Source organism: Sebastes umbrosus, chromosome 22 (genome assembly GCF_015220745.1).
Source record: "Sebastes umbrosus isolate fSebUmb1 chromosome 22, fSebUmb1.pri, whole genome shotgun sequence".
NCBI classification, from domain to species: Eukaryota; Metazoa; Chordata; class Actinopteri; order Perciformes; family Sebastidae; genus Sebastes; species Sebastes umbrosus.
The window spans coordinates 20,073,414-20,099,337 of record NC_051290.1 but is presented as its reverse complement, the minus strand read 5'-3'; the positions used below and the strand labels follow the sequence as shown (position 1 = coordinate 20,099,337).

Here is a 25,924-nt window from a genome sequence, read left to right as displayed (position 1 = left end):
AATTTGTCTCAGGATGTTTGGTGTCACCATTACGATTTAAGGGTTACTGAATTGCTCCTGGCGGCACGGTGATGCAGTGATTAGCACTGCTACCTCACAGCAAGAGGGTCGCAGGTTCAAACCCGGCTTGGGGCCCTTCTGTGTGCATGTTCTCCCCGTGCCAGCGTGGGTTTTCACCGTATATATACTATACTGTCTCTATGTGTCAGCCCTGTGATAGTATAGTATATATACAGTAGTATATATATATATATACACTATATATAGTGAATAGGATAAGATAATTACAGATAATGGATGAATCTGTCCTTGAATATCTTAGTCGTTTGGCATATTAACAAATTATTATTATTATTATTATATTATTATAACAGATTATTTATTTTATTATATTATTATATTATTATAACGACTATTTATTTAATTTATGTATTAAGTTTTAAGTTTTTTGATTAATGTATTTAAGTTATTTGTTTATAGGAGAAGGGAAAAGTAGCTGCATCTTTATTTCGGAATTTCTATTCTATTGTTTATTATATTACAGTTATGCTGTAAATTGAATAACTTTAACTGTGTACACAATAAAATTTAGAGATTTAGTATAACTGTATAGCATGTGAATAAGAACACAGCAGCAGGACAAAGCAGGATTCTACATTGTTATGTTCCAAATTGTATCGAATGTTGATGTCATCTTGTGCATAAATACAGGATCTAGACAAAGTCACTTCAGTATCTCCCCAACTTCTACAGAGGACAGCTGGACAGCTCTGAAGCTCTGAGGCTCTGAGGCGGGCCGCGGCAAAACCACCGGTCAAAGCGTCTGCAGACCGTCACACATTACCCTGACAACATTGCATGATGCTAGTTTCCTTTGTTTTATTTTATTTCTTCGACTGTGGTCAGGCTTCCTGGGGGGGCTCCCCACGTTCCCAGTAACGCTGGGATGGTACACTTCTGTTGATGTGAAGGTCAATCATCTGGCTTACTGGCTGAAGGAGTTCCAAGCTTTTCAGACGTCTACAGTGTGTTACATATTTAACTTTGTTTCTACGGCATTTCACTGAAATGACGGGACAACAGTTATACTGTATGTAACCGACCCAGTAAGTACTGGTGATTTGAAGTCCAGATGTCTAGGATCAGTGGTGGAATAGCCTGTAACTAAGTGCATTTACTGTAAGTATTGTACTTAGCTACCTGGTCCTCCACTGGTAGGTTAAAACCAGGCTAAATCTGGCTGAAAAAAAGTCTTTAAGACATCCAGATGTCCAGAAGTCTTTGCCTTTTCTACCAAATCTAGCTTTAACCTGTCTAGACACCTGCAAGTCACCAAGCTAGTGTTTACTGGGAGACGTCTGAACAAAGTTTCACTCTTCAACCTACTCCAGCCGGGTGTTACCCCTTCATGTTGGCTGATTCCTACTCACTGTGTGTTTAGCGCTTTGGGGAGTGCCCTGCAGCATTTTGAGAACTGCATTCTGGGAGGCTAAGGCCGTCTCCCGGGTGGTAACCCTGGCTTCTCGGAGCCAATGCTGACGGTGGGCGTTTGGACTGAGGGGAAGACTCAGTCCCGCTCTTAAGCCCTGCACGGTGACAAATGTCGCTGTGTGGAGGCAAGCCATCGCGGCCCGGTGGACTTGTTCCTCCGGAGCTTGAGTGGCTGCCGACGGCGGCGTGTAACGATGACAGGCCAGTCTTCAGTGCTTCCAGGGGACAGGAAGTCTGCGTGCCAGTCTGCCTCAGAGCTCACTTCAGACTTCCGGTGTATCCGACGTAGGATGCTGCGGTAAGATACTCGCACCAAACTCCTGTAGCATATCCGACCTGTAACTTTGGACTCGGATTGGACCTTTACTGCTACCAATTTTCTTAATTTGTCTCAGGATGTTTGGTGTCACCATTACGATTTAAGGGTTACTGAATTGCTCCTGGCGGCACGGTGATGCAGTGATTAGAACTGCTACCTCACAGCAAGAGGGTCGCAGGTTCAAACCCGGCCTGGGGCCCTTCTGTGTGCATGTTCTCCCCGTGCCAGCGTGGGTTTTCACCGTATATATACTATACTGTCTCTATGTGTCAGCCCTGTGATAGTATAGTATATATACAGTAGTATATATATATATATACACTATATATAGTGAATAGGATAAGATAATTACAGATAATGGATGAATCTGTCCTTGAATATCTTAGTCGTTTGGCATATTAACAAATTATTATTATTATTATTATTATATTATTATAACAGATTATTTATTTTATTATATTATTATATTATTATAACGACTATTTATTTAATTTATGTATTAAGTTTTAAGTTTTTTGATTAATGTATTTAAGTTATTTGTTTATAGGAGAAGGGAAAAGTAGCTGCATCTTTATTTTGGAATTCTATTATATTATTTATTATATTACAGTTATGCTGTAAATTGAATAACTTTAACTGTGTATATGTACAATAAAATTTAGAGATTTAGTATAACTTTCTACATTGTCTTTGAGTGTTTTATAAGAAGTTATAATAACTTAAGTCCAGGAACAAAGAACCTGGAGTTGTTCTCATCCAAATGAAACTTAGTCGACGTTCAGTTAAGAAGACTCTATGTAAGCTCTCATTCATTTACAAGTCTCTCGCTCTCCGGCATCTACTCTATCCGCTGACTATGGGCGTTCACTCTAACTTAAACCAACCAGATTTTGCCCCAATCTCCCTAAACCAATGATATCGTTGCTGTCAAGCTTTAAAGGGACTGTTAGGAAGTTTTTACACCTTTTTTAATTGCTGTTTTTATTGCCAATGTGTGAACAGGTTGTAACCTAACCTAAAAAATTTGACCTTCCGGGACTTTCTGGGTTTCCTCTATCAGCCTGTAGACTTATTTTAATGTGAAGAATGCGGGCATACGAGACGTCATGCACGCTCGCAAGTGTCTTTATTTTCAGCAAACAGTGTGCAACTATAACGTTCGGTTAGAAATGGAGTCCGCAAACGCCAACAAACAACCAGCACCCACCACAACTCAGACTCCAACATGGAAGAACAAAAAACTCACAACTCAGACTCCAACATGGAAGAACAAAAAAAAAAAGTTATATCTAGTGAAGCCCGTCTTGCAAAACAGGAATGTGACCGATGTCAGGGGGGAAAACTAGTGTTGTGGGAGTATAGCAGAGCCAGTACGAAGAGTGTGTGTGCATGTGGGAAGCAAGAGAGAGAGAGTGGCGGCGAGTGTGTGAGAAAACGAGCGAGCAGCGGAGCAGAAGAGAGTTAGTTTAGCTTTGAGAATATCAAGGGAGTGTACAGTGGAAGTTGCAGTTTGTGTGGAAATGTGTCTTGTTTCCCTGCTGCTGAGTGAAGTGACGGGACTCTGGAACGAGTTATCGTCTCCGGCCCAGGAGACCAAAACTACGGTGTCTCCCCTGCTCCTTCTGCCCACGGGCGGGAGGCTGAAGCAGGAAAAGTTAACACCAGGATCAACATCGGCCGGGCAATCAAGGAGGAGGGACCATCGTTTGGTAAGCTAACATTACTGCCAAGAATGTGAAATATATAATGATATTACGAGTACGAGCAACCGGACGCTGACTGTCGTTGACTTAACGGTCACAGGTGTCACTGATAACAAGCAATATCTGATTCTTACATAGAGCCCCTTTAAAGAACTCTTCTCCTCTCTGCTCTCATTTCAGTAGGAACCAACGTGATCCTCCTCCACCCCGATCTCTACAGTCTTCATCACATCCAGTGCACAAGGTTCCTTCTACTGAGCTCATCAGAAGTCCCGCTCCACATCCCATCATCCAGATCTTCAGCCAACTCTCTGTTTGGACTCACAGTGGGGGAATATTCCTTTACTAACCACGGCACCACTACCCCCCCAAATATGACCACGTCAGCATGGACTGTAATCGCCAAAGACTCTCCACAATTCTAACTTTATTGTGCACCATGTAATAAATGTATATGTTTACTGTAAATGAAATCTCTCCTGAACTTCCTGTGCCTGCCGGTAATTTGCATTCATAAGAAGCGTGGTCTTTGTTAGTGAAAGGTTTCTTATATACAGAACTATGACTTATGGTAAAACCCCAAAAACGTAGCAGAGAAAGATCTCTTTGTTACACCAATTTAAGAAATAAAAGTAGGAAAATTATACTTCTGTTGACTTTGATTGTGAGGAAAGTTTTACCGTTGATGAAGTTAACCAAGCTTCAAGATATTTATTAATGTATATATTTTCACAAACATTTAATTAAACGTTGGATCGCCTCACCTCTACTGCATTGAGCTCGGTGCCGTTGGGCTCCAGCAGCCCCAATGGCGTAGCTGGGTGGTGCAGGAAGTAGGGGTTGTCTGGGCCGGTACAAAGGAGGAAGAGGACGATGATGCTGCTGAAGGGAAACACTGCGACAGGCAAGTCCCAGCGGTCCAACACTGGGGAGAGACCACTGTACAGAAAGACACTGGAGATGGGGACGGGGGGGGTGAGAGAGAGGAGGTGCTGATCAGTTTTAATGAAATGGACATCATTTACATGCTTCATGCAGACACATGGTGTTCATATTCACCTTAATGCAGAGCTCTTCCAAAATGGCCTCATCGTGGCATCCATTACTCACATACTGTACAGTGTGAGTAAAGTGGAGGCCCGCCTGATATAAACTTACCATTGGCGTAATTGATTTTTAGCTTTCAGTCTGCAAATGTGTGTAAATATGTCTTATTATTTGCAGGTTGATTGATATCAGCAAAAGAGTATTTTGGTTCCCTTGGAGATGGGAGTAATTTCTTACTGTGACTCACAACTGCTGTGGCAGAAAAATATGCAAAACCCACAAAAATAAGATTCATTATATGATTAAATGTGATGAATTCATTTAAATAAAAATAGGGCTAACACTAACGATTATTTATAGTCTGTCGATTAGTTTCTCTATTCATTGTTTTTTCAATCAAGTGTGAAAAATAATTAAAATATACATTATAATTTCCAAAACGTCATATGGAAATCACTTGTTAACACCCTAAAATATTTGGTTCACTGTCAAATGTGAAAGAGAAGAATCATGTTTTTACAAGAGGTGATGTGTGGACTATATTTTGGATCACTGGAGATGCAAGCTTAGCTTATGGCGTGAAAATACTTTGGATGGTGATTGAAACATCAGTGCTAAAGTAAAGTCATTGGAGCTGAAACATTCTCTCCTCAAAATTACAATCATCGCTTGTCTTTTAAAACTGGAATTGATTTATCACTAGATCAGATGAACAGATAAACCAGTAAACAAAGCTTTTAAAGAGGACCTATTATATGCTTATTTTCAGGTGGATACTTGTATTTTGGGTTTCTACTAGAACATGTTTACATGCTTTAATGTTCAAAAAATGCTTTATATTTCTCATGACGGCTGTGCTGCAGCTCCTCTTTTCACCCTCTGTCTGAAACGCTCTGTTTGAGCTCCTGCCTCGCTCCAAAAAAAGCCCAGTCTGCTCTGATTGGTCAACCAAACCAAACTCTTCAGACTCTACTCTAGCTCCGCTATAACTATTTTTTTTGTTTGTTTGAGGGCTTGCCAAACTAGCCGCAAGGCAGGTGTTATGCAAATGTGTTACTTGGTGACATCACCACCTTACAGAAGAAAAGGCAGGACTTCAAGCAAGGCGTTTCAGGCAGTTCAGGAGCAGTGTTTCTGTGGGGGAGAGTAACTCCCTTTGGAGTGGACTTTGTAACTTTGCAGACCTTAGTATGTAGTAGTATGATGCAAATGCTCTGCTGCCCTCTAGTGTCTACTAGTGTAGACACTAGTGTAAGCACTGTGAGATCAGATGCAACCACAAGTTTCCCTGCAACAGTCCTGTATAGCAGCAGAACAAGTTTGGCTTAGAGGATGCAAAGTCTGAAACAATTCATGTCTGATGTGTATTTCTCCAGGTCTTCAATAAACATGACACAGAGCAGGTTTATTGTTTGATTATTTCTATGAAAAAACAGATGAACAGTGAAGTGTAGCTTGTGACACAGTCCCATGGGATGAGTAAAATTCAGTAAAATGTTCCACCTCCTGACTCCATAACTGAGCTGACATACGCTTTTGTTGGAGGTACTTTGTTGTCAATACCTATAGAATACAAATCAGATGACAAATGCAAGACAAGAGGAGCCGAGATGTACAGCGTCAGGGGGTAAACAGATGCTTTAAATGCAGCCGAACGGCGCTTTGAACTCCTCTCCCTCCTGAGTTACTGTTCTCAGTAGTGTGAGCAATTCTATGAAGATGATAAAGGGTGCAAACAAATACAGAGACACAATCCACCTCAAATTGGTGAGGAAAAGTGCTCCCTTAACGCACATATACGGGACAAAGAGAGAAAAACACAACTGCAGGCACGCCATTACAAAAACACTATATATTAGATATTACAGCCTGTCATGCTCAGCCTGTGAATGGCACAGATGTTGTAATAAGCTTTATGAATATTGTATGTGCAGTAGACCAATCTGAGATTGATGCTTGACAATATATGAGACTACCGACACAAGGACACGCTGATGGCACACTACTGGGCCAGGCCTCATCTATGACACAAATACAGCAACCTCGCAGATGATCTGTTATGCAGCAGATGAACTAACTAGACTGAGAAAGGTTGAGCTGTAGTACCTAATAATCCTGGTACGTTCTCAAAACTATGAAGTCAATCTCTAAAAAATCTGGGATCCTACACTTCCCATAATGCAACTTTACAGATGTGAAATCCTGGCTAAATAACAAGTTGTAAATTTGATAGAGAAATTCATCTTTTAAAGTCACAATAGAAATTGCATCCTCAAACAACTACTGTATTTGTTATGTAAAGATATTGAGGAGTAATGTCTACCTGAGCAGAGAATGAAGTCGCTCTCCCTCCGTTTTGTAATCCCAGTTTCTCCTTGCTTTGTTGACACTGCCAGGGCTCCCGCGCATGCTTTTAGTGCATGTTTGTTTGTGTCAGCGTGCCCCACTGGTTAGCTCATGGCCGCTGCTCTGCACTGATATCATGCGGCGGTTACAGCTGATAATGCCGTTCCAACGTGGAAGCGTAGCACCCACCCTCCGGTTCCACAGCACTGTTAGCTGTCAGCACTGTTGCTTTTGTTTTCACTGTTAGCGCCATTGGCACCTTTAACCTGGACACCTGGAATTAACAGAGACCAAATCAATTTAATAATCTTTAAACACACCCTTCAGTTCCCCCTCAGGTTAACACTATTAGCTCTGTCAGCAGTTTTGCCTTTGTTTTCACAGTTAGCGCTTTTAGCACCGTTAGCTACGAGCCGCCGGCTCAGCCATCGCCATGTTGAGAGCAGTGAGGAGGCATTAGAAATGCTCCCAATCTTGCATTTAGCACCTTTAACCTGGACACCTGGAATTAACAGGGAGACAACATCAATTTAATAATCATTAAATCTGCAATGTTTATAATAGTAGGCTTGCATTATTTTAATCTAGCAATCAAAAGTATCACCAATGAACAACATAATTGCAGAGATCTAATAGCATATTAGTTCTGTAATGAAGTTCTTTCATACATATCCTGTTTTCTAAAAATATTAGCAAACACAAACTACTTCAGCAAACAACAAACACATCACAAATCAAATCTATATTTAGAAAAAAAGAAAGCGGGGTCAGATAAATCAAACAATATATTTCTGCCCAATAATATCTTAAAAATTGTAAAGACATCATTGGGTTAAAAAAAATCCCACAAGACCAAACCCTGGTATACCAAGCAGGTTGACTTTATTTGTATCTTCCATGATAATTAATTGTCATCATCATCGCCAGGACCGCATCAGTTAATAGTGTTATTGCCACCAGCTCCATTACCTTCACTGTCATCATCCACTCAAATGAAATAATTACACTACCTTAAACAGACCAGTGACAAACAGCTATAATCTGGTGTGATATTGACAATCTCATTATTAGTTACATATTGATTAGCTTAAATACTGAGGACGTTTTTGCTCGACGGTGCTTGAACAGAAAGCCCATACCCGGCTTTACACATCACTGTGTGTAAGACAATAATGCATTGTATGTGACATTATTGTTTGAACTCCATAGAGGCTGCATGTACATAACGACTACATTGTGGTAACAGTTCATTTGTTTGACGGCTCACAGGTAATCCAGCAGCATTAGATATTCAGCAAGGAAGTAAAGGAGCATTTGGAAATGTCATTGTGACGTGATCATTTCTGGAACTGAGAGAGCTGCACTGACAAGCCAGGTTACAATTTGTGGAGTTTTTTTATAACGTTATTGTCCAATGGCGATACTCAACTAACAATCAGGTGACACAGCACATATTTACGCAAGTTGTTGCTCTAATCATGACCACATTTTTATTCAAATCTGACCGTGATCAAAAAATTAGCCTCTTGACCCAGACACTGAATATCATTCGGCTGATTATACTGACACTAATGTATTGCCTTAAAGGGACAGTGTGTAGGATTTGGCGGCATCTAGTGGTGTGGTTGCAGATTTCAACCAACTGAGTACCCCTCTGCTCACTCCTCCCTTTCCAAGACTGCGGTAATGTGAGCCGCAGAGTGCAAAACCGTGGTAACGCCGTTCCCCTCGCCCATTCTTACCGTAATAACACAACTTTAGGAGAAACAGAAGTCGGACAGCGGCTGGCGGTAACACGGTTTTGCACTCTGCAGCTCACGTTACCGCAGTTTCACAAAGTGTGTCAGAGAACTACGGTGGCCTTCAGGTAACGTAAAAACGCGAACTCTATAGTCAGAGTTCGGTTTATCCATTTTGGGCTACTGTAGAAACATGGCGGAGCAACATGGCGGACTCCGTGAAGAGGACCCGCTCCTACATGATTCCTATTTTTAGGTGATTATACACTAATGAAAACATAGGAATATTATATTCCATTTCTGCTAATAGATCCCCCAAAATGATACACACTGTTCCTTTAAACTCGGAAGAGTACTTACAGACAGCATCGAGGATTATGCGACAACACACGATACAAGGCTCAGTATAGCTACAATGGAAAACTGCTATTATTCATTATTAAAAGAGCAGCACAAACGTGTCTGTGATAATAACAGACAGTAATCTTGGCTGCTGTTTTTAATGCTGAGGGAGACTTGTTAATGCATACAAATTCACATTAAAGTGTCTGAGGTCAAAGGTCAAAAGAATACCCTGAATTATGGTCATTACTTCATATACATTACAATAACTGTGTGTGAAACATAGTCCACGTTTCTATTTGTTACCTGATAGTTTGTAGTATCCACATTGGACTAACCCAAGTGAAAATCTAAACTGAAAATGCAGCTGGACCTCTTGTGATTTCAAGTCAAACCAACTCTAAACATGTTTTTTACAGTGTTTGACGAACTCGGTATATGACTACTCGACTCTTCCCATGACCACAAGAAAAACAGTAACAGTATTGACAACAATACATCGGTCATAATTGCTAGAGCGTTTTTATAAGATAGTTAAGTGACGATGTTGATAAAAAAAAGGTGGGAAACGAGAGCGGGATTTTGTGCCTGCGCAAAACAAAAAAAAAGCTGTATGTGGGCACAAGAAAACGTGTGTGTATTTTAGAGTGGAAAAACCAAACCTTCCTCTCTGTTTGTAATTCGTGTCATATATGGCGGCAACAGCCAGATAATGCAGTGGAAATAGTGTCTTAATCTAACAGTGCTGTCATTTCAATGACTGAAGCTCCCATTGCTTGCGGTTATAAGTTCAGAAAGCTGCTTAGCAACATCTACAAGTCCGGCCACGAAGCAGAGGGATATGGGAAATATTGCTTTGCAACACATTCAGTCACAGTTAAAAGGAAAAAATAATAAGATCAGTGAAGATAAATGCACAATCACATAGGACTGCACTGCTCTCTGCTGGTATAAACTATGCCCAAACCTTTATCAGTGATGTCATAGCAGGTGCTTTAGAGAAATACCCTGTTTAAACATCGCTGACCAGGCACATGTGTGCAGATGTGGAACCCACAGAGAGCAGGACAGCAGCGGTTTTCTACCCTGTTTGATTCACCGTTGGTTAACCCTCTGTGCTGTCACAATATATAAGGCTTTGCTGCCACCTAGTGGACAATAACGCAGCCTGCGAGGTTCAACCAAACATACCAATGTATAAGACACATTCTGGGTGGATTTACACGAGCTGCACCTGTGCATGTTGCCGATAAAGATCACGTTATTTTTGCTCTTGAGTAAACCCACCCTTTTGTCACCTCGTGTAAATGTTTGGTGCTGTAGCAGACAGCACCCCCAGCACAGATCACATTATTACACATGGTGCGGACCACCTGTACCAGCTGCTATCGTCGTCTATGTTTATGTTATAAGCTCAGGCATTTTCTCTGTGATGATTTTTTTTTTTTTTTTTTGCTTTTTTTTGCTTTGGCATGACGAATGTGTGAAAGACAGCTCGTGTTGACACAGGAACGCAGCATAAACTGAAATCCTGAGCTAAAAAAGTTGGCAACGTCGGACACAAAGGCAACAATAGCAGGACAGTTCCATGCTTTCAGTGCGTGTGTGTGTGTGCATGTTAAGACTCTGCATGTGTGGGGCTAGTATGGGTATCGTATTAATGTTAGTCTAGTCTAAAATAAGCTGTTATAATGGCTGCTTTACCGCGTTGTGACTAAACATGCAAGCGCGCATGAGGGTGTGAGTGTGCGTTTGTGTAAGACATCATGGGCACAAAGTTCTCTTGGCACACCTGAAGTGGCTGAGGACACACTTTTTGACACACTCTGAGATAATAAAACACAGTATATAAATATCCAGTCACGACACACATGAGTGAAATACACTTGTCTGTTTAAAATAAATAAATAAATAAATAAACTTGCAAGCAAGTATAACTGGGTCCAAAGTACCCTACGCAATTCAGAACCAGAGGCTCGCCCATGAAAGCTTGTTGGGAAGCCAAGAGCATTGTTTTACAAAAATAAAAAAGAAACACTTTATAATAATCATCATTTATAAATGGTAAATTGATGGTCAATTAGTAATGATATAATTTGTTATTTTAACAGTTATTATTAATCCTTACTTGTGTGTGTATATATATATATATACACACTGTATAAAAGTAAGGATTAAGATATTCGTAAAACTTAAATAAATTATTTCTATATCTATAAACATTACATAGATAGGTATTTTTAACACTAATTAATTAGGTTAATACATATTTTATAAAGCATCTATAAACAATATTTAGATATATTGTTAACATTTGTCTGGTCCATCTATCTAGGTAATATTTATAGATGTTTTACAAACAATTTCTTAAAGGTTTACAAACCATTTGGTAATCACTAACAAATATTTAATATAGTATATCAAATATTATAATGTGTGCAACAATAAACAGATAATAGTTTAATGATGTAATCAGAATGTAATTGTTATCGTCTCTTATCAGCTATGATTTTATTAAATATATTTTATTTTTTAAATATACATTTTTGAATTTATAAACTAATTATTTCACATTACACAAAGTAATGTGAAATAAAAGAATTTTAAGTATTACCAAAAAATTAGTAAACATTATTAATAAATTATAATTTCATCGTTTGTTAACAGTAAAATAACAATTAATTGAGTTTAATTAACTATCAATTTACCATTTATAAATTATATAAGAGTTACCAAATAAAAAAACAAATAATAATACAAAATAACAGCTAAGACATGAGATATTTCTGAAGCTTACAAAGGCATTTGGATTTTAGACATCACTTAAACAACCTGAAATAATGTCTACTCAAGTATGCAGATGATATAAAAGTAAGAAATTACAGACTGGATTGTATTTAGATAGAAATTTAAGTGGCTATATGAACAAAAATACATACAAGTAACGAACGGAGTGATTGAAAATGTGCGAAAGCAACTCAGTCAAATGAACACAGAAGTGTGGTCAGTGCTTTTTTAGTGCTTCTTTTTGTTTTAGGGACATTAATGGAGACAATTTTTATCCACAAGTCAAGAGACTGAGATAATGATAAATAGCTGTAAAAATAATTGTCCTTTAATCTCACATTTTCTCCCATTCAGCGGCTGTTTAAACGTCAATTTCCAGTTGTCCAGTCATATAGAAACACTTGTCCTTGTTGCTGTTTACTTTCTGTCTTCCGTTATAATTATTCCGTCCATTCGTTTCCTTGTGCCCACTTTCAGCTTGATGTCCTCCCAAAGCTACCAAAGCTCCGTGAGCCAGAATCGATGTGTGTGAATGTGTGTCAGAGTGTGTGTCCCGTACACCAAACCAGGTCAGCGCTCGTCAGCGCTCTATTTTATCCTTCCAGAAAAGTTTCATTGAAAGTTCCCTGCTGTCTCTGCTGAATCCAGGCTGTTAGTTTCGGTAATCCATATTTGTGTGTACGCTCACTAACAAGTCCGTCATCTCTATCATTTATGCAGTGCATCATTTTTGCTCTATTGTCAGGAAACTCCTCACGTAAGAGATTGCTCTTCGTTCTTTAAGTGTGCTTTTCAGTGAGCGGATAGAGAACGAGGGAGACCCTTCCAACGTTGCAGAGTGGCTGAAGTTGACCTCTGAAGAGCACTAGTATGCAGGAAAGGTTAAGAAATGTTCAGCTAACTACTCTAACTGCTTCTTGCTACTGTAGCAGGTTTAGTGTGCTTTGTAAAATATATATTATGCACTGATGGTTGTGTCGTCTGTGCCAATCGTCTCTCCCTGGACTGATCCTCCACGAAAACACACCAACTCACGAAGTAGGACATCCCTGTGGATTCTTGTCTGTGCCCTTGTCTACATCTGTCTAAAGTATCACTGCTTTTTTGGCACTGCATTTTGCAATGGCAAAAAAAATATTTGCTACATCTCTATTAGTAGCTCCTGCACAATAGCTGTTATTAAGTTACATGTATCTCTATGCCAGCTATACTTTTACACGGTTTACAGTGAGGCGATGTTTCAGAGAGCACGGTTACTTATTTTGCAGGTGATTCTTCAAGAGGAGGAGGTAGCAGCGTGGCAAAAATCTATCTTCTATCACAGGGCAGGGCATTATTGATTATTGGGATCATATGGTTGGTTTTATTTTAACATTGTAAGTTCTCATCAGCGATTTTGTTCACTGCAAAAAGCAATCAAAAGTCAGATTTTTTTTCTTTTCTTTATTAGGAGAACGCCAGCTGAGCTCGACTGCTCAAGTTTTACTTCCCATGCAGTCCGATATTTTGGACATAAATGAGATAAAGAGGTGGTTTTTCATGCCTAAAACACATACAGTATTGTGATATATAGTATATTGATATTGGTGGAAGGTTTATCGGTTACCGTTTATTTTTTCTTCATATTGCGCAAGGCTATCTTTGGGTACAAATGTTTAAAACTAGACTACACAGGCATAATTGGTGGAAATTCGCTAAAAATGTTACTCTTATTTTGTATGAAAATCACTCCCTGTGTTAACAACCTTTTCTTTGAAAAGGCCAATTTTGTCTTTTGCTCCACTACGCATTGGGTAATTTCACTGATCAAAGTGCCCACATTTTTTGTTCATTCTTTTTCGAGAGGTCATAAAATAAACTTCATATATCTGGTTCAGAAAATCTGATCCTGGAAAAGAAACCTCCGACGAGAGGAGATGTGATATGTGGCGTGAGCGAGAGATGAAATCTGATCTGAGGAGCAGAGAGAGGTGTAACCACCACTTTAAAAAAAGAGGAAAAGGGAGGAGCGGAAGTGAGAGAAGATGGCAGAGGAATAGAGGAGGGAGAAGTTAACGATGGATGAATCTATTTTGGTGCAACGCCCTCTCACTTATAACACATCATGTGCTAATTGTATAAAAATAAGATGAGATAGATGACACAGACGTGTTGATCAGAATTACACCTCTGCACTTGTAACTTATGGTTGTCAGTGCAGAGAGAGGTGAGGAAGGAAAGAAGGAGAACAGAAGAGGTGACAAAATGGAGGGGAGGAGAGCAGAGAAGGAGAAAAGAGGAGCCGAGAAGTGGAGGAAGGAAGCAATCGAGTTTTTTTCCTATCAGCTCCATATCAGTAATGGATAGAGAGTGGTGCGGAAGCTAATGGTGAAGTGAGGAGTAAGACGGAGAGAGGGAGGGAGGAAATCAATGTTGCTCCTCTTTTATTATACTGTTACGGTTGCTGGCCACATGCTGTGTGAAGTTGTAGAGTAAATCTGAGAGAGACCTCGTCGGTAGCTGTTTGAAAACTATTTGAATGTTATTTGATTAGATTTAAGGTCAGGATTGCTGCTCAGAGGCTGTTTGGTCTCTGTGATAAAAATCCTGTATTTTCTCTCCTCCTCTTGAGTTTAATCTTTTTTGGAAAACAAGATTTAGGGTAATCTGGGCAGTCAGTTTTCTATTCTACTTGGATTTTCTACTCTCCTTCCTTGCCATTTTTTTTTTTAATACATTTTACCTTGCCAAAAGCATCGTTTCTCTACTTCTCTACATTGCATTTTGTAATCCTTTGTGATCTCATCTGCTTCTTCTCTCAACTGAAATATTTAGGATCTCCTCTTTCTGCATTTCATCTTGTTAATGAGCCATTGTTTTTAGTTCGCCTATTTTGATTTTAGCAAAGCTTCGAGCCTTCGAAATACCCTTTTTTGCAACTCCTCCGCTTCTGCTTCGTTTTGGAAAAAATACCCACTACCACTCAGCTGGTTTGGAGTCTCTCCGCCTGCTCTCCGATCTGCTATCTTTAGACTTGTTACTCCTCCCCCTCCTGTTCTTGCATAGATATATCTGGAAATAGACATTCCCATGTTTTCAGTCTTCCAGTTCCTCCTAAGTATTCGATCTGTCCCTCAATCTCTCTCTCTCTCTCTCTCTCACGATCTCTATCTGTGTAGCAAAAACTACAATTTTATGGATTTTCTTGCCTTCGCTCATATTCTCAGACTCCCTATCATCTCCTTCTGAGCCAGTGTGTTTTCTGGCTTTTTTACAGTATGCACTCGCCCACTTCTTATTCTCTTTTCCCTTTCAACTCCATCATACGTCTATCCATCACCACCGCTACCCCTCTGTCTGTCACACTGCTGTTCTTACCTCTTATGCTTTGTTCTGACTGAATCCTTTCTTCTTTCTGCCATCTACCAACTCTTTACTTTCAGCCTCATTCTGCTCTCATTTCATTCATTCTTCATGTCCGCCATTATCTCATTTTCCCTCCTCTACTTCCTCTCTGATCCACTCTTATCTTTGTGTTCTTTCATCTCCCTCGGCCTCAGCCCAGACTGTCTTGCTCTCAGCGTGTTTATTTTGTCTGATCGTCACATGTCGTCTCCGGCGTGGCAGCTCTCCTCTCCGTGTATAATGAGGACGGGGAAGAAGAATGCGTCCTGGTAGGATGGAGGACGGTCCCTCCCTGCCCCGTCGCCCTCCCTCGCCTCGACTCCCCCTCCTCCGCTGTCTTGCTCTGCTTCTTCATCCCTCTCTCTTCCCTGTTCCCTTCTTCTCACCTCCTCCTCCTCCTGCTCCTCTTCCTCGTCGTCGTCCCCTTCTCCTTCTAGCACTCCTCTGGTCTCTTCGTTGTCCTGCCTTGAACCTAAACCAAGGAATCCTCCACCTCCACCTCCTCCGCCTCCACTACCTCCCCCGCCTCCGCCTCCTCCTGCACTTCCTCCTCCATCTTCCCTACTTCCTCCCAGCCCTCCTCCCATGCTTCTTGAATGAAACAGGCTGTTCTGGCGCCCTCCTCCGAGTCTCCCTAGAGAGAATCCGCTCCGACTGAGCACCAACCTTCCTCCTATACCCCCGCCTCCCTGCCCCACGGCCCTGATCCCTGCCACGGTAGCGTTCAGGAGGGCTGTGGTTCCCATGGGGGCCCTCAGCCTGGAAGGAAGACTTGAACTTGACGTGGTCCTCCGGCACCGGGGGCAGCTCTGGAGGAGGTAAGCCGAGTTGAACACAACAGGCAGAGCTAGAGGAGGCGGGTTGGGCCCCTGGCTGGGGGTGGAGCTTGTCGGCCCAGAGATGGGCGTAGAGGCGGTGGGGTTTGTCCCCCCACTCATGTCCAAGTCCATAAGGAGGGCTTCAGAGTAGCTCGGGACCATCTGTTGGTTACAGCGGATGTGCCACTCCAATTCTGTCATGTCCACCGTGTTGACCCGAGAGATGGCTCTGTAACTCGTCCCACTTAGACCAATCCCAGGGTGGATCCCATTCTCAGTCCCTCCTTCAACCCCGTCCCCTCTTCCTCCTCCACCCGGACCTCCTCCGCCGCCGTCCTCGTCCTCCCCGAACAGCTTCTCTACATGGTAGTGGACGTACGCCGTGCGATATTCTGACACGACCCGCAGCGGCCACGACAGGAGGAAAGCGGAAGCCAGCCAGAACACCCTGTGCCTGGAGAACCAGGGCTGGTGAAGGGGATCTGGGAACGCCAGGATGTGTTCGCGGAAATCCACGTTCTTCAGGTGCATTCCCTCCCTCGCCTCCATGTAGTCGTCAAGGCCCTCGTTCTCCCCGAAGAAGCGCGCTCGCTTGGAAAAACAGAAAGAGAATATTCAATTAAATTTAATACCACTTTAATAATCCACGAAGGCAATTTGACAAGACAGACATTTACAAGCAAATGAGCTGTTTAAGACTATGTTTGGTTGATGGTGTAATTGTTTTTTTAAATAAAAATAAAATATATAAAAGTCATAATAAAATAACGTTAAAAATAAATGAATAAGGAAAGAGGCATTTAAGTGAGGATAATTCCAGAACCAGGGAAACAGGTCAAAATGCTATATTGTTGATTACATAAAGTCAGCTCCCAGATATAACATGATACACATTGCCAAAACACTTAAAAACACAAGAACAGCACAGACCGACCAAGGTGAGTTACACAAGCAACATTTTCTCTCTCTCCCTAAGACTCCACTAATATGTAAGACTTTGAACCAAAACAATTGAGCATTACTTCCAAAGCCAAGGAGTCTATCTTAAATTAACAACATTAGTTTATTCTGTTAAACGTGTGTGTGAAATTGTCATGATTAGCATATGAATTCTTGAGTTATGGCCGAAAATGTGTTTTCTGAGGTCAGAGTGACCTTTGACCTTTGACAACCAACATGGATCATCAGCTGGTGAGGAGGCAAACTTTTTGCCTGCCATCAATTGTACATTTAAGGACCCTTTTTACAGAGTTCTCATAAAAAAACTAGTCGGCTATAAACATTAAAAAGTCAGCTGCTGGCTACAGCTCATTCTACCAGCGACAGTTGTCATTTCAGACGGCTAAATCGATGGTTGCCGGTTAGAAATAAGAAGCCTGCTTTTGTCTATCTCTGTCTAAAATCAAGGACTGATTGTTTCAAAAATGGTAAATCTGCCATCGTTATCATTGTAAACTGCATATGTGCAGTGACTAGAAAGCTTGAATATGTAGCTGAGGGGGCAAACAATCAATTGGAAGATAACACATTGTGCTCTGGAAACTTGGGTTGGGCATCGGTACTTATTTTTTCACATTTTATAGATTAAATTGATTGAACAGAACAGAATTCACTATATAAAATGTTATTTTCTTATATCAGATCTTACCTGGGTGAGGTAGGCAGCCTCAGCACGTGCACTGGAGAAGCTAAAGAGCACAAACATAGGTTAATAACTTGCTTCCCCTCCCCTCTCCCCCCCAACATAATAACCTTCCCCAACATGTCTTTTGCCCAGTTGTGGTTAGTGGTGGGTGTCTAACCTGAAACACTTGGTGAAACGGAGGCGAACAGCAGGGTGGAGCTGCAGGTCCAGCAGCTCCTTTGATACGTCTTTGACACCGTAGCGGGCGTAGTCAAACTCTGAGCTGGAGGCATGAGTGTTCACCCGCTCGTGGTAGACCTGAGGAGGGAAGGAGATGGAGAGGGAAGAGTGTGATGGAGGGGAAATGGGAGAGGAGGAAGGAGAATAGATGGGGTGTTACACAGCCCCGCAATAGTTCATTATGAGAAATCAAGATTTGCATAGCAGTTATTTTAAAAGTTTACGAAATTAGTAGCTATGAACAATATAAATACAAACGATTAAATGTGAGAGAAAGTGTTAGTATGTTTGTTATGAAGAGTTCCCCTCACCTGTGTGGTCGTGTATGCATCTCCGTTGCGGTATCTCGTCACCTGTCTGGTCCTCCTCACGTAGTGATAGCTGATGGCCTTCCACCAAATGCAGGGCGTGGCCTGCTGAAGCCTCTGCACACGCTCGAACACTTCCTGCGTCAAAGAATGAAGGAATAATGAAATCATTTCATTGATGTCACATCTAAATGTAAGTTTCTACACATGACTTTTGAAAAAAACATGTATTCTGTAGCCATTTTTGTAAAGATTTCCTTCTAAACAAACTTTATAAAAATGAGGACAAACAATCTAAAACATAAAGATGCAACATTGCCTGAGCACTTTTTGGTACAAGCAGAACAATTAAGTTCCTATTGTTTGCATACAGCATAGCAAAGTCTGTGCAATCTGGTGAAAGTCAGGCCCTGCCAAGGTCTGTTTATGATTATTATTTTTTTTTGATCGGTTATGTTCCCCTGATAGTCTGGACTAACGTAAAAAATATTTTGTTTTTGGCAGTGGTAGAGTGCTATGATGAACAGTAACTACTGTGCTTTTTGGAGCAATGTGCTCCTGGAATTCCTGATAATAGACAGAGCCGACCAGAATAGACAAAAGACAGACTGATGGCCCCAGGTCAGCTCATTTCCATATGAGTGGATTATTATTATATGTTATTTTAGGAAAGCAGGAAATTGAGAGTGTTCTCTCTTCGTGAAATGTTAAAGAGGACCTATTATGCTCATTTTTAGATGCATACTTGTATTTTGGGTTTCTACTAGAACATGTTTACATGCTATAATATTCAAAAAACTCTTTATTTTTCTCATACCGGCTGTGCTGCAGCACCTCTTTTCACCCTCTGTATGAAACGCTCTGTTTGAGCTCCTGCCCCGCCCTTCCGAAAAGCCCACTCTGCTCTGATTGGTCAGCTGGCCCACTCTGTTGTGATTGGTCAACCTAACCAAACTCTTCTGACTCTGCTGCAGCTCCGCTCTAACTAGTTATGTTTGAGTGCGTGCCAAACTAGGTGCTAGGCAGGTATTATGCAGATTTGTTAGTTGGTGACATCACCACGTTACAGAAGAGAAGGCGGGACTTCAAGTGAGGCGTTTCAAGCAGTTCAGGAGTAACTTGCTTATGAGTGGACTTTGGGCTTTGTAACTTTGCAAACCTTTTACATTCACAAAAAAACTATATAACACACTAAAGAAAAGAGGAAAAGCACAAAAGCATAATAGGTCCTCTTTAAAATTTCTGAATAAACTGCATGAGGGTCACATACTTATTCTTAAACTCCTATTGCAGCAGTAGACTACACGGTCTGTTGGGTTTGGGCTTTAGTTTTTTTTTTTAAGATATTAGATGCTAAAACTGTTTTTCACACCAACCTGGAATTCAGCATGAGCCAACATGGCCGTCTTGGAGAAGCAGTGCCAGCACTCCACCAGATAAACCACATACAGCATTGCCAGGAAGGCCAGGGGGATGTAGACGTAGCCGCTGGAGCACGGGCTCTCCAGGTGCAGGATGTCATTGTAGTAGGCGGCCGAGGTGGCGTCGTCGTCAGCACCGAGAGGTACGGAGGAGGAGGAGCCGAGGACGGGCACGCGACAGAGGGCGCACCAGGCGAGCGTGGCGAAGCAGCCGTACATGAGGAGGGTCAGGAGGAGGCACTTCCAATGGGACTCCCGACACAGGGAGGAGGCCAGAGACTGTTGGACCGGCCGTTGCTGTGGAGACAAAGGGAGAGGAGAGGATGGATGTTAAGATGCTGCTGACCGCACACTGAGGTAACCATTAATAAATATACAATGAAAAATGTTAAAGTTTAAACGGACACTCCACCAAATGACATTTAAGTCAATCTACTATACTGTATATCTCAGCAACCGTTGGATGGATTGCCATAATATTTTGCACTGACAATCATGGTTGTAATGACTTTGGTGATCCCCCCGATTTCCCCCTATCACCATCACTACTAAGTCAAAGGTCAAAATATCCAGTGGTTTATGACCAAATACCTGCATAACTAATGACATTCCCATCATCCTCAGAACTAACTTCCTTAGCACTACTAGGTACTAAGTGTTTTGTATTTAGTGCATAGCAAATGTTAGCATGCTATCACGCTAAACTAAGATGGTAAACATTACACCTGCTTAACATTACTATGTTATCATCGTCATTGTGAGCATATTATGATGTTAACTTTCAGCTCAAAGTATCACTGTGCTTAAGTACAGCCTCGCAGAGCTGCTGCTAGCATGGATGTAAACTCCTTTAGCGCAACACTAAATCACCAGAGCAGTGGCGGACTCAGGTCTGAGTGGTAGGGGCCAATTTTAGGGCCACCATTGAGGGCACTTCATCACTTTTTCTCTACTGGAAGGGCACCTTAGAGGGCGCTTCATCATGTTTTGTCCATTTAAAGGCACCCTAGAGGGCACTGCATAATGTTTTCTCTACTGGAAGGGCACCCTAGAAGGTACTGTAATTAATCATGTTTTCTCCACTGGAAGGGCACCCTAGAAGGTACTTAATCATGTTTTCTCCATTTAAAGACACCCTGGGTTACTTGGGCACAGGTTATTATTATTACTTTAAATTGTACTTCCAATTAGATTTCTGTTTTAAGCTCTTAATGCCATGATTAAATATTGTTTACAGACAGTCCTTACTTTTGAGCTACATCTATCCAATCGTAAGGCTATAAGAGATGTGTAACATGTAGCTATTTTAACACTAAAATTAGCCACAAATATGGTGAAACCAGTCTGATCTGTGCCACTAGATTTGACATATTTCTACACTGTCATGCTGACTGACAGTCAGGATTATAATAAATAATACATTATGCCTCACAATGTTAATATTTAATAACGTCTGACAGGTGAAAACGAGTGCAGCTACAGTGGTAATAGAAAATGTTTGTCAAGGAGGCGACACAGATTTTGCGTAGCTTGTGACCCCCTAGTGAGTTTTTAATAATCCTAATCTTCCTGTTTGGTAAACGGGGTTGTATTTCTGAGCAAGTGTGTAGGCTGAGGTCTTGAACAAAGGAGTGCATTAAACTACCCCCATACCCATCATAGGATAAGTGCTGCTGATTAGACACACACACACACACACACACACACACACACACACACACACACACAGTTTATGCCTCTAAGTGCACACTTTGACACAGCCTCACTTGCACTGGGAAGACATCATATTACATTGCACTCAAACATACGCATTAGATACGCAGACATGGGTGGTCTAATGTGCCCCTCTTCTCTCTCGACGTCTCTCTCTCTCTATCCACGCACACGCCATCACACACGTTCTCGGCATTGTAATGCAGCCAGCGGAGAGTACGTGAATAATTTAGATGAGAACGATACTTCTAGACTGTTCTCTAGCAAACAGACTCCACTCCGACATCAGCAGCGTAACACACTGCTGCTTCAATATATGTGTGTGTGAATGATGAGGGAAGGAGGGAGAGATATAGAGGGGGTTGTGCCAAAAAAAGGCTTATGTATTATGTATGTTGTGTGTCATAGAAAACAAGAGGGAAACACAGTTAACACACACCTGTACTGTTTCGTGTGTGTCCTCTCCATGCTGTTACACTCTGGATGCGACAAGGCAAAAGAGCAACAAAGCAGATGACAAAAAAAAAAAGATGGGATGACACCAATGTCCTCTCCTCCTCCCAGCCAAGTCTGCCTGTCCTGTCAGCACATCGCCCCCCCCACCCCCTCTTCATCTCTCACTCCTTCAATGCAGCCACAATTTGCTATCCGCTAGCATATTTGGCTGCGACACACACCCACAGTGCCTTTCATTTTTTTTTTATACTACTGTACGTCAAGGGCAAGTAGTGAAAGGTGGCGTGAAGGGCAGCTACACTCCACCAGTCCATCATCTCTCTGCAAAACCCCCCCAAACATCCCAATGCAACTGATTTTTGTTTGGCTGTTTGCCTTTTCTCTCCACATCCTCCTTCCTTTCCTTACGTAATCTCCATTCTCCTTCCCAGAATCTTCCCTCCCACCTCCTAAGCATTTACTCTCCAATTCCAACCTCAGTCTCTCCTCCCTTTCGTCCTCATCCTCACGTCTCCTCTGTTACATCCTCTCTGAAAGTCTGTCTCTAAGTGGATTGATTGGGCTAAAAGTATAGTGTAGTGTAGAGAGAGAGAGAGGAAGGAGAGAGGGGATGAGGAGCATGAGAGAGAGACAGAGAAACGGTCATGAACTTTTCATGAATGCAAGCATGAAAGGAAGCAAAATGAGAGGGAGAGAGAGGGGGGGGGACTAAAGAGAAGGCAGCAGTGACAGACTGCACCTTTCTCCAGGGAACTCCGCTGCCAAAATTCATCCTTCTCTTTCCTCTCCCGCCCTCCCTCTCTTGTCTGTCTCATTTTGTCTTGCTGGCTCCAATTCTCTCCTGTCCTTTTCCTCTTACCTTGTGCAAATAAATGTTGCCAAAAAAAGGATATTCTAGCTATAAAAAAAAAAGAACCTGCATGGGTCTCTGCTGACATTTCCATCAAGTCTCAGCTGCAGCTGGTGCATGCCCAGTGAGAGGAAAATCAGCCCCAAGACAGGAGTCAAATTATTCCTGTATGCACTTATGCCTATCACTATTTGTCAACACGAGCAGTTCTTGCTCCCGAAGGTAAAGACCAGATCTGCTGAAATGCTCTGTCACTGGAGATGCTCATAAACTAGTGGGCCTACAGAGAGATATACCACACAAAGTCTATCCCAGGGTCAACTGTTACTTTGATGTAGCGTACGAGGAAATATCAGCTCTCTTCAACTCTAAAGGATGCTGGCAGTTTACAGTAATAGGACTTTGCTAGATGAGTGAGATTGAGGAGCCATTTTGATTATTGCATAGTAGCTAATACAAGATCAATAACAATGCACACATACAGCATAGTCAAATGGTATAGTAAACAGCAGACTGAGCTGAATTATGGAGCAGAAGCAACTCGGAAATAACAAAAGCTCCCACCAACACGTCCTCTGCCCTTGTACTTGTTATTCTTAGAGATGCCCTGATCTAACCTTTTTCATCCCGCTACTTCAACTCAGGGTATCTGGGATACTCAAGCTCTCTTTTTCCCAAATTTAAAATCTGTATACGTCACTTTGTGGTAGGGGTGTACCAATCCATCGATCTGGAACGATATACTGATTCAATGATCAAATGTCATCGATGCAAAATCATCGATGCAAAATAAAAACATCAATACATATCATCTTTAAGATACGCCTTTATTTTGAAATTCCCATGGCAAGTCTGTTTCACCATTTCCATCCAAGGGCAGCTCATTCCTAAACATCCCAACAGTGCTAACGGCATACCTTTAGCTATACTTTCTGCAAGGACGGCTCCATGGACACAAGCTGACGTGGAATCATGACGAGGAAACGAGACGCGTTAGCGAGCGGTGCTAGCAGCGTAACGTTAGCGAGTGTGCGGTCGGCCAAGAAAGAGAGAGAGAGAGAGAGAGAGTGTCTGTGATGGTGAGTAGCAGTAACGTTATAGCTGCAGTGTTATATAACATATTACATATATATTTATGTAATAAATGCTACAGCTACTCAAGACTAGGGATGCACCGATACCGGATCGGATATCGGGCCGATACTGACTCAAATAGCTGGATCGGATATCGGTGACAATGAGGCAGATCTATTAAATAAAATTTTATGTTTGTATACTATACACATTATATACTGGAATTTTAATTCTTGTTTACATTTTGACCAATTTGTTGCTGCATTAAAAGGTTTACTCCTGAATTGTAATTCCTGTTAATTTTGAGGATTTTTTTACCAAGTTGCTGGTGTACAATTTATTATTTTATTAACAAATAACAATTCACTAAATTCATATCTATTTATTTGTTACATTTTGTTTTACAAAGTTAGGAAAGCAATGTTTAAGTCAAGCCTGAAGTTGCCTTACACATAAAAGAATGATCCCAGTCACTTCCACACAGTGAGGCATACAGCTTATCAATTAAACACTGGTTTCAGATCGGTACTGGCCGATACCCAAAGCCCAGGTATTGCCATCGGGACTGAAAAAGTCAGATCGGTGCATCCTTCCTCAAGACCCAAGCCAAGTTCCTGTGTCTTGCTTGCTACCTGCTGGTTAAAGTGATGGGGATTTTTAGCCCCGAAGATAGCAACAACTTCAGCTTTGGCTCACTTAAGGTGGGCTGTTCCGGCTATTCTAATTTTATTGACGAGCCGCTCACCAGCATTGACCAGCAACCAGACCTCCAACAACAGGAAGTCTATTTTTATTAAAGAGAGGAGATTGTTTTTCAGTGAAATGTCTGGCAGTAATGAAATTGTCAAATCAGGTTTGTGGTAGTGTATCATGAGAAACTGTCTCTTGTTAAAAGATGCTAAATGCGAGATTTCTATTGCCTCCGCACGGCTCTCAACATGGCAACGGCTGACCCAGCGGCTCACAGCTAACGGTGCCAACAGCGCTAACAGTGCAAACAATGTTGACAGAGCTAATAGTGTTAACCTCGGGGGGAACCGGAGGGTGGGTGCTCTTCCCAACTAGTGACCAATGGGGATGCACTTCGGGCCAAATTAGTAGATTCTAGTGAACCTCCTGGTGCAAAACTGCAGCTTTTTTGGTTGTGTCACGATCCTCTTTCCGTTCCAACTGCCTCGGTTGAGCCTTGGTTCTTGTGTCAGGCTGTAACAGATCAAAGGCAAAGCTCACTCCCCTTGAAATCATTATGAAAAGAAATCTATATAGCCTAGTCTGGAGGGTGTCGGCTTTCATTTTTGTCATACTTGAAGTTTAGACCGCCCTTCTTGCAAGCTCTTTTGAAGAGGGTTGATACAGGGTGGTACTTACACGACAAATTCTTCATTGATGTTTCATTAATAACTTACAGTGCCTGCATTTGCATAAAAGACACCATTGTAGCTTGGCTGAAAATACTGATACTTTGACATATTGTCGCTATGTATATTCCTAAGCATCCACAGTCACTAGAGGCAGCCGTCTGAAGAAGAGCCCACATAGCTGGCACGGATCCTAGACCACAGGTTTTGTATTTTTTGGACACAGATCACACACAACTTTGTTTTCAGAGAAGCATTGCCTGGATTCTGAAGATCCTGTGCGTGCTGTAGTTATTTCCTGCCTCTACTGAAATTGCAATTGACAGAGCTTTTTCATTAATAGGATTTGCTTCAGCCAGTAAATGTCTCCGAATTCAATCATTGTTCTGTAATATGGTCTTGCAGCATTTGCTGTAATATGGTGCTGTAACTGTGCAATTCTGCCACATATTTAGTTACTGGCTTCTTGTTCTTATGTGTGCACAGGTCAAATCTCTTATAACTCTTACTATTTCACTCGACTTCACCATTATGCTTCAATAGTAGAACTATCTAGAATTACACGTTTGTCTCCAGTATGTGAAGCTAATCGTCCCTCCCATCTTACCGACACATAAACACTTTCTAATAAACATAAAATTACATTGGAAAATTCTACATTTCTGCGCTGTGCAGAGATGTTTTTTTATGCATTAAGGTAAGGTGTGTACAGTAGTAGAAAACGTGTATTCCTCTCTCTCTGCTCGTACTGATTCAGCTGGTTAGGTGTGACTGGAGCAGCTATAATTAGCCATCCGTGCATGTGGGTGGCAAATGAAGTGAGGAAGTGAGAGCAGGAAAATGTGCTGTTGATGCCTGCAGTACGCTGTTGAAAATGATGTAATTTCAATTGGAGGGGGTCATT

At 41.6% G+C, this 25,924-nt stretch overlaps 2 protein-coding genes and 1 long non-coding RNA gene across 6 annotated transcripts in view; 1 reads left to right on the top strand and 2 right to left on the bottom strand.

The window, feature by feature from the left end:
* Positions 1 to 25,924, bottom strand: part of LOC119481208 (serine/threonine-protein kinase pim-1-like) — a 1,020,488-nt gene that overhangs the window by 636,583 nt on the left and 357,981 nt on the right. The gene's annotated exons all lie outside the window — the stretch shown is intronic.
* LOC119481224 lies at positions 3,373 to 3,981 on the top strand. The gene is made up of 2 exons (XR_005205137.1): positions 3,373 to 3,519; positions 3,694 to 3,981. It is a non-coding gene; the product is annotated as an uncharacterized LOC119481224 (long non-coding RNA).
* Positions 4,210 to 25,924, bottom strand: part of LOC119481201 (transmembrane protein 151A) — a 28,099-nt gene continuing 6,384 nt past the window's right edge. Inside the window, exons 2-7 of one of the 2 annotated variants that reach the window (XR_005205126.1) lie at positions 19,525 to 19,866; positions 18,152 to 18,286; positions 17,779 to 17,918; positions 17,625 to 17,664; positions 15,132 to 16,567; positions 4,210 to 4,467 (exon numbers count right to left, since the gene is read on the bottom strand). Coding sequence is in view for 1 of the 2 variants with exons in the window: in XM_037757933.1 (XP_037613861.1) it covers positions 15,356 to 16,567; positions 17,625 to 17,664; positions 17,779 to 17,918; positions 18,152 to 18,286; positions 19,525 to 19,866 (1,869 nt within the window). In the remaining variant the exon portion in view is untranslated. Of the gene's footprint in view, positions 4,468 to 13,216; positions 16,568 to 17,624; positions 17,665 to 17,778; positions 17,919 to 18,151; positions 18,287 to 19,524; positions 19,867 to 25,924 lie in introns of those variants that run through there. The other variant, XM_037757933.1, reaches the window with a different exon arrangement.